The sequence below is a fragment of the Malurus melanocephalus genome, unplaced genomic scaffold (genome assembly GCF_030028575.1).
Source record: "Malurus melanocephalus ecotype Western Australia unplaced genomic scaffold, MMel_1.1 scaffold_307, whole genome shotgun sequence".
NCBI classification, from domain to species: domain Eukaryota; kingdom Metazoa; phylum Chordata; class Aves; order Passeriformes; family Maluridae; genus Malurus; species Malurus melanocephalus.
This window is the reverse complement of record NW_026623539.1, coordinates 72081-81349: the sequence shown is the minus strand read 5'-3', so window position 1 is coordinate 81349 and position 9269 is coordinate 72081. Positions and strand designations below refer to the sequence as shown.

Below are 9269 nucleotides of genomic sequence, written 5' to 3'. Positions count from 1 at the left end.
GCCCAGAGAAGCTGTGGCTGCCCCTGGATCCCTTTGAGTGCCCAAGGCCAGGCTGGACATTGGGGCTGGGAGCAGCCTGGGACAGTGGGAGGTGTTCCTAGACCAGTAGGGGTTGGAATGAGGTGATTTTAATGTCCCTTCCAACCCAAACCAGTCTGGGATTCTGTTGTAGGGCACCTAGTCCCCAGAGACCTCCTCTTTTATTTATGCCCTCCCCAAGATCCTCAGGGTTATTTTCCCACCTTTGTTATTTTCTCCTTTTGTCTTCTGCTGAGCTCCTCTCTGATCCATGGCTGTGACCATTTCCTACCCATCCTACTCAGCTGCCGCACATTTTTGTTCTCTAAACAGAATGAATTGTGCTTTTGTGGCATCTCTGCTCACGTTGGCAGCAAARACAAAGTGAAGGTGGCAGAGGCAGYAACCTGAGAGAGGGAGAACACRGAATCCAGGGGAAATCCATCGTAGCCATGAACTTTTCCAAGGAATGCACATCCCATCCAAGTTTCTGGAGGAGGGAAGGGCCACCAAGTGCCACCAGGCTGCCCTTTCCCCCCTGTGGTCAGGGACAGCACAGGACCGTGTCGTCACCCCGCACACGGCACGGGGAAGTGAAACCCCTCAGCAGCACGGAAGTGAAACTGGYTGTGCACAAATTGTCAAATTCCAGTGTAAACATCTGTCACCTCCTCCCCACCTTAAAAAAAACCCACAGGCAGAAAAAGCGGGGCTGTTTTAGTGAGCTCAGTGCCAGCCTTGGGATGCTTGGTGGGTTGGGCAATCCCTGCTGGGCCAGGGAGAGGCTTCTGGGAGCTTTAGGGGAAATGCTCAAGGTGCTGTGTGCTCCAGGAAGGGAGGAAAAGCAGCGTTCCAGCAGAAATGTGATTTTTAAAATGGCACTGACACATTTCTGGAATGCTCGGTGTTCATCCCATCAGGAAGATGTTTCTCTCAGCAAAGGGATTTGAGTGTTGGCCCTGCTGCAGCCCAAGTGAAGAGGGGAAAAGTGGCTTTGGAACCTCCTTCCCATCTCCTCGAGGGATCTGAGATCCCGGGGAGCAGCCCCAGACTCCTCCAGGGAAGCYTCCCAAGATATTTRTGCTCTTKGGTATCCTGGGATCCCCTTGAAACTCCTCTGAGCATCCCCCAGAGCCTTTTCATCCCTTTCTTCAAGCCCTTGCTGTCCCAAGGAGCAGCTCCGGCCTCCTGCAAGGAACCTGCCCATGAGGATTTTTCCCTTTTTATGGGGCCTGGGTCTGTCTGAGACTCCTCCCATGCATTTTGGGAGTCTTTCCACATCTCCTCTCAGGAACTGAGATCCCAAAGAGCAGCCAAACTGGCTCTGGGAGMAGCAGCTCTGGGTCTGCGGCAGCTTGAACAGGTGGAAAATAACACCACGGTTCCACATCTGCCTGGGTCGATGTCCCATGTCTGCAGCTCACAGACTCASAGTTATATTTTTGACTCCTGAAAGGAGCAGATTGTCAGAGAAAATCTCCCCAGGGGTGACAAGGACTTCCCTCATCACCCAGATAAGGTAAAATTCAGTTTGAGCTTGAAAATCCGACTGAGCTTGGCAATGTCTCCATTAATGTTCCTTGATTTCAGCGATGCAATTTGTGTTGCTTAATGTAACTCCTGGGTGGCCTCGGGTTAGAAGTGCCACAATAATTGGTGCCTTTTTGGCTGAGCACCATGGGTTTGACTTCACTTAAATAATTGAGAGAATTCCACCCCAAGACAAAGCCTTCTCCCAGCTCTGGGAATCGCACAGCAGCTCTGCTGCTTCCCACCCCAGAGCTGGGGTTGTGAAACAGGAAAAAACTTAGGGAATGGGAGGAAAAGAGTGTGAAGGGCATGTCTGGGGTGCTGCAGGGAGCTGGGAAGGAAAGGGAAGAGGAAAAACCAGGACCAGCCCTGTGTCGTGAAGGATCGAGCTGCTTTTCCACCTTTGTTGCACTGAAAATTCAGGATTTGGGAGCTGAGAAGGAAAGGAAAAGGGAAAAGCAAGCACCAGCCATGTTGCTGCAGGAATGAGCTGCTTTTCCATCCTTATGGAACTAAAAATCCATAATTTCTGGGGGTTCCAGTTTGCAGCAGGATCCCTTTTGGTCCCACAGAAATGCAGAAAAAAAACATCTATTGATTTAGAGTGATGGGGATTTCATTCTGGGTAGGGAGATGCTGCCTAAACACAGGGAAGAACTTCCTAGAGTGAGGCACTCACCAGAAATGTTTGGAAGTGCAGGTTTGTGCTGGGCCAGGCTGCTTTGGCAGGAGGGAAGGGGGTGTATTTCCCACATTTCCAACTTGATATGCATTTAAACCCYGTAAAACATCCATAAACACACACAAAGAGCTCTGATGCATCCCCCTGGAACTGGTTTGCACAGGCAGCTCTTGGAATCGTGGAACGGTTTTGGTTGGGAGAGACCTTAAAGATCATTTGATTCCACCCCAGCCATGGCAGGGACACCTCCCACTGTCCCAGGCTGCTCCCAGCCCCAATGTCCAGCCTGGCCTTGGGCACTCAAAGGGATCCAGGGGCAGCCACAGCTTCTCTGGGCACCCTGTGCCAGGGCCTGCCCACCCTCCCAGGGAACAATTCCTGCCCAATATCCCATCTGGCCCTGCCCTCTGGCACTGGGAAGCCATTCCCTGATTCCTGTTCCTCCATCCTTGTCCCAAGTCCCTCTCCAGCTCTCTTGGAGCCCCTTTTGGCACTCTGAGTTGTCCCTAGAGCCTTTTTTTGGGCTACCACCCTCATTTGAGTGTTTGGACCGTTGGCCTGCTGTGGTCACGATTTACAAACCATTTACAGTTCGGAGCAGCTGAGGTGAATAACAGCTTTATTTCATATTTAAATTCGGTGGCATCTGTGGTGTTGATGGTAAACAAACCACGGTATTTTTTTTATGCCTCTCGCTCCAGCTGCAGCTTTTTTTTTTTTTCTTTTTTTTTTGCACCAGACCAAACATCAGAGGCAAAGTTTTATTCTGTGCCAAACTCTCACTGGTGACAGGAAAAAAAAAAACTCACCAGCTGAGCAAAAGAAACAGAATTTTGCCTGGTGCTGGCTTTGAACACCTGCAAAAACCTTTCACTCCTGGGAGGAGCAGCTGTTAACTCACAAAGGGTCAAGTGGTGTCAGCCCTGCTTATCCTGTTGATCAGATCAGGAGTGCTCAGGGGCTTCARGGATAAGGAGCAGCCAAAGCTGGCCCCAGTGTTGGGGAGGTGACCGTTGGGAATGGATGTGGGATGTGTGGATTGCATCCTGGAGATGGTAAAATGCAGGAGAGACCTTGGCTTTGGCAGAGAGCCGGGGAGGCGCCTTGAGGAACCATAAAATACAGAAAATGGATCATTGAGTGTGGTTCAATGCCAGTGCACAGCGGATAAAAAGTAGAAGCTGGATAAAAATATAAAATAAAACCATCAGCTTCCCTCCTGGAACCTGGAATTCTCTCCCTGATGTAACAGAAATGTCTGTAATGTCGTTTGTGTTGCATTTGGGCCTTCCATTTCATTGTTTTCCACCTGTGTTTTTGTCCTTGTCAGCACAGACAGTCTTGGCTCCTTTCCTTTCTTTTTTTTCCCTTTTTTAAATCTAACCATTTATTGCTACAATTTTTTGAAAAAAAAAAGAAAACCCAAACAACCAAACAAATTGAATGGCAYAGATGTTTATTAGAACAAACCCCAAAAGTAAATGGCAGTGATCGCAACAACCTCACCCTTTTGCCTGCCTTTTTCTGCCCACTCCAGCCAGATTCCTGAAGCTTAACTCCCTTTTTTTCCCTGTTTCTGTTGGGATGACCCTTCGTCCATGGAATAATTGGTTTTTTTATCTGCCAGAGGAAGAAGTGACCAAAAATTGTGGCCTCTCTTCCCAACAATTTTCTCTCCCTGTTGCATCTGCCCACGCAGCCACTTTTRTTTTTAGGGTTCCTTCTCCCGCCATGGCCCCAGCTGATGGTGACACTGCTCAGGGATGACTAAAGCAGGACACAGGAGCTCCATGTGACCGTCTGCTCACCCGGGATTCAGATTTTCCCCTCGGTTCCTCACAGACATTCCCAGGGCGCGCAGCTCACGAGCCTCCTGCTCCCTCTAGAGCTGTTCAGGGCAGTTCTGGAGAGCGCCAGGATCCTGTTGGACAGGGCTGGTCCTGCTCCGGCCCCTAAAGTGGGATGAGCATGGAATGGGGGCTGCAAATCCTGTGTTTAGTGTAGGGCACGGGCAGATGCTTTGGTCTTGGAGGCTGATCATTAAATCATGGATGGCCTGGATTGAAAGGACAGGATCCCAGGATCCCAAAATCCCTGAGGGTGGAAAAGCCCTCAAAGGTCATTGATTCCCAGGTGTGCCTGATGCCCACCTTGTCCCCAGCCCAGAGCACTCAGTGCCACCTCCAGCCCTTCTTGGGACACCTCCAGGGATGGGGACTCCAAAGCTGTGATGGATTGTCCCYACATGACTTCACAGTATTGCTCAGAAGGTCCCTTGAGATTGGGCAAAACTGTGAGAGCTTCAGAGGAAGAACCAAATTTTACCTTTGGAGAAGAGGGAACAGCCTCAGGCTGGGCCAGGGGAGGCTCAGGGTGGRCACCAGGAGGAATTTGCCCATGGAAAGGGTKCTCAGGCCTTGGCAGGGGCTGCCCAGGGAGCTTTGGAGTCCCCATCCCTGGAGGTGTCCCAGGAAGGGCTGGAGGTGGCACTGAGTGCTCTGGGCTGGGGACAAGGTGGGCATTGGGCACAGCTGGCACTCCGTGGGCTGGGAGGGCTTTTCCAGCCTCAGAAATTCTGGAATTCTACAGCTTTAGCTGCCAAATCTGTGACACTTGAGAGCACTTTCGAAGCCCGGCCTGCAGCAAACCCAGTGGAGTGTCCAGGTAACATTTCCAAACTCCATCCTGTATCCCAGCCAGGGCTGCTGTTGTTTCCATTCATTTTTCTGGAAGGGTTCTGACCCTACAGCTCTTGTGATAACAAACATTATTTGGCAGTTTTTCCTACCCTGATTTGGGAGGGAAGAGCCGGTGGAAGCACTGAGTGCTCTGCCCTCACACACAGGAGGCCCCGATGTCTGAGCAAAGGATTTGCAAAAGCAGAGCCCTGTCCCAGCTCTGGACAGTCCAAACTTTGGGCCTGATATTTATTTATTTATTTATTTATTTATTTATTTATTTATTTATTTATTTATTTATTTATTTATTTATTTTTAATCAGGTCCCTGACATTAGGAACCACCAGGGGTAGTTCTAGAGAGAAACAGGGCCCTGAAGTGACCCCTTCACCCCAGCAAGGCCCAGCTTGATGCTGATGCCACCCAAAACCCTTTTCACCATCATCAAAAACTTTCAGGATTACCCAGGAATGACTGGCTCACATCCACACAGACCTGAGCTGATTTCTGCGTGGTTTTGCACAGATTTTTGGGAATGTTGGACCCGTAGGCTCTCAGATTTTTGCTGTGATTGCTGTGACACTTTCAGTGTGACCCTTGGAGRAACCCAAACATGGCCAGAGTTCCAGGATGACTTTTGGGAGTGTTTGATCTCTTTTTACACTCCCCAGGGAGGTCAGRCCTGCTCTGTCAGACTCAGTTTTGAGCAATCTGTGCAGACACGCTTCGGGCATCTCATGCAAGTGCTGCTGGAAATAAAATCAGTATCATGACCCATAAAAGCCAGGAGGAGATGTTTGTGGCCCTGCTGTCATCCCAAACCAGGAATACMCATAAAACTCAGATTCAACCAACAATCTGTCCAACCCAACCTGTGCTCACCAGCCCCAGAAACGATGAATAATGCAGGAGTGAAAAAAACACTGAATAAATCTGTGTGTAAATGGCACAGGAGAACCAGGGAGTAAAACCCAGTGTTGGTGAGCAGCAGGGAGTGACAGCCAGATTTAGGGTTCTGTGGGGCTGGGGTTATCCAGAATGGGCTGAAGGAACCATCTGCTGGCAACAGGGAGCAGCCCTGTGTCTTCCTGCTCTGCCAGCTCATGTYACAGCCTTGGACGAGCCCGTGCTGTAGAAAATATTTTAAAAATAAAAWAAAATCAGCTCCCTCTTCTTTGTTATTCTGAACTTGTAGCCTGATAATATGGCCATGTGTTACTGCATTGTTGTTGGGGTTTTCCTGTGTTTATCTTCTCTGTAGAAACTTCTCCAGAGCTTTCTAAAGAAATAAATTTACTCTGTGTTCCACCAAAGCAGCAGTCAACTAAATAAATCCTAAGATAGAAGCAAGGTGGAGATACAGATTAGTCCAAAAAAGAAAAATACTTTCAAATTTCCTTTCTGTTTTAGTGGTAAGTGTTGTATTTAGCGACACAGGGAAATTATATTTTGGGAAGAAGAGAGATCCCGGTCCAGATCCTTCATTTCAGAACTGCACTTGGTGATCCTTGGGGGTTTYTCTCTCTTTTTCTTTATTCTGGTCTTACAGACTGGAATTATGGCCACATTTCACTGTTGAGGGTTTTTTTCTGCATCTGTTTTCTATATAAAAACTTCTCCAGAGCTTTCTAAAGAAATAMATTTACCCCATGTTCTAGGAGAGCAGTTGCCAAACATAAACCCCAGACTGGAAGTAAGATGGAAACACCGCAGATTAGTACAGAGAATAAAATATAATTTCAGAGTTTTTCTGTTTTAATGATAAATGTTGTATTTAATGATATAGGGAGTTACATTTTGATATAAGAAGAAAAATCCCTSTTCAAGCCATTCACTTGAGAACTGGACTGGATGAGCTGTGGGTGTCCCAAATCAGAATAATCTGTGGTTCTGTGATCTACAGGTGCCTGTCTGATATTTGTTAGGTCTGATGCAATGGTGATAAAGCTTTTTGGAGAGAATTTATCAAACTTCATTGCTGATGCCTCCTAGAAACACCTGCTGTGCTGGCAGGGAAAGACGAACAAAGCTGCAATGCTTTATCACAAAATTTGGTGTTTAAAGACTGTCAAGAGCTCAGCCATCCTTGCTCAGGGGAGATGCAGGGCTGAAGGCCCTGAGACAGATCTGAAAGGATGTTTACAGTGCTGTCCATCTCCAGGATTGCTCTTTGGCAAGGATATGGATGTGGAAAGGCTTCGGGATTTGCAAGGTTCGCATTCAGCTGCCGRTGGTGATTCTGGGGCAGAGCCGGGYTTGGCWGCAGCAGCCCGAGGGTTCTGTCCCTGGCCAGGGGCTTCCTGTGAGATCCTGGCCAAGACTCTTCTCCTTCCTGCAAGATCCTGGCCAGGATGCTTCCCCTCCCCACAGCTCCTCACCCCTGAGCAGGGAGGCTGAGTCCCGAATTCCCAGGGATGCAATGAGGACCATTTCCAGGAACGGGGATTGCGGTGTCGCTGCAGACCATTAGCACCAGAGCTGCATTAAGGGAGGATTGAACTGCCAGGGAAYGCTCCTCGGGAGGGCCAATATTGCTGCCAGAGGCAGGCACTGATATTTCCATTTCTATTTAAATTTAGCCTTATTTATGGAGTTAATTGGAGCAACCGTAAAAACGGATGGAAGGGAAGAAACTACAGTGGTCAGAAGAGAGAGGCAGATCCTGCAAAGGAGGAGAACCTCAATTTTCTGACTGCAATTCCTGGTTATCTCACTCAGGGTGATGCCCCCTGATGTGTCTGGCTGATTACAGAGATTCCTGTCAGCATCTGAGTTCTCTGTGATGTTGAGATAACGATGCTGAAGCTGCTGACAGGCAATGCTTTTATTGCTGCCCAGGCCAACCATAWGAACGCACGGATGAGGTTTTATCAAACCTTATCAAAGATGCAGGATGTTGCTTCTGTTCTTTAAAAAAAGGAGTAAATCCAGTCAATTCCCAAAACAGAGCCATGACATGCAGAGAACAATTTGGGAAAGGCCTTCACAGTTTTCTTGCTGAGTAATGGAAGAGCTGAGCATTATATTCTGCTGTGTCTTCATAAAATGCTTTAATTCTCCGTGGACAAGCTGTAGTTTTCCTGTTCCCTTGTTTCTTGGCACTGCAATTGCAGATGATTTTCAGACAATATGGAMTTGATCTCCTGCTGGCCTCCACCGCAGTGTGGGGTTTTATGATCTGCCTGGGGGATCCGAGCACCGAGTTCTCTTTCATTTTAACTGGTGCTGCTGCTCAGGTTCCCGTGGCAGTTTTGGAAGAGCCAGCCACGATTTCCCAGCCTCCCTGAGCGAACACCCTTTGGAAAGTGCTGATAACACACCCGAGTGAGGAATATCAGATAAACCCTGGCTGTCAGGGGTAACCTCCCCTTTTTTTACAAACAGAGCGTAGATGATTTAAATATAAATTAATTTTCTTTCCCTGAAAGCTTTGAGCTGTTGCCACAGAGGGAACACATCCAGCACCAGCATTCTCCACCCCATAAAACCTTTTAGTGCCTTGCAGGGTGTTCGAGCTTACCAGAAACTAGGAATTTGCTTTTTCTCAACRCTTGCTCAGGGATTTTWTTTTTTGCTCAGTAAYRTTTTCTTTTTTCCTGTTGCAGGGAAAAGCTTCACTCTGACTATCACGGTCTTCACAAATCCGCCCCAAGTAGCCACGTACCACAGAGCCATCAAGATCACYGTGGATGGACCTCGGGAACCSCGAAGTAAGTGAGCTCAGGAGAGCATTCCCAGAGGGATAAACTGGTTGAATGTAGGGGCTGATCCCCATCCTCATGAAATCCAGCAATATCCAATGCACGTGGAGAAATGGGAGGGTTGTAAGTCCTACAAATGGCTTTAATTCTGCCTTCCTGAAGTTTTCTTTTTTCATGGGTGTCCACCAGCTCCAGTGACTTGCATTTCTGAAACATCCATCCAGGCAAGGCTCGGCTCATGTCCAAGGGTTGACAGGAGGGATTCTGGGAAAAGGTGTCAGTGAATACTTTGTACATCAGTTCTTGCTTTTCAGATGTTAAGAGGATTTGAAAACATTGGAAGCCAATATGGCATTGATCAAACCCTTCAGGCTGAGTCACAAGAATATTTCCCATGACTGCTGCCTGCTGGAGTTCCCTGAGCCTCAGCTGAGAGACAGCTTGGGGGCACCCAGTTATTGCACAGGGAGCCAACCCTTCCTCCTTTCTTTCTTCCCTTTTTTAAAGGGATTAAGGACAAGGAGGAATTGAAGGGTTTGATATTCCCGGGGAAYGCCCAAGCCCTGCACACAGGAGCTGGTTCTGTTCAGGTGCTGMGGGCAGACGGTTCTGTCTGGGTGAAAAAAAGGGACGGTGGGGCAGATGGGCAAGGAGAGAGCG

The 9269-nt window shown here is 48.4% G+C and overlaps 1 protein-coding gene across 1 annotated transcript in view; it reads left to right on the top strand.

Annotated features, from left to right (window-relative positions):
• Positions 1-9260, top strand: part of LOC130579997 (runt-related transcription factor 1-like) — a 24692-nt gene extending 15432 nt beyond the window's left edge. The window contains exon 3 of the mRNA XM_057377220.1: positions 8514-9260. Within this exon, the coding sequence (XP_057233203.1) occupies positions 8514-8626 (113 nt within the window). The 3' untranslated portion in view covers positions 8627-9260. The remainder of the gene's footprint in view (positions 1-8513) is intronic.
• The last annotated feature ends 9 nt before the right edge of the window (positions 9261-9269 follow it).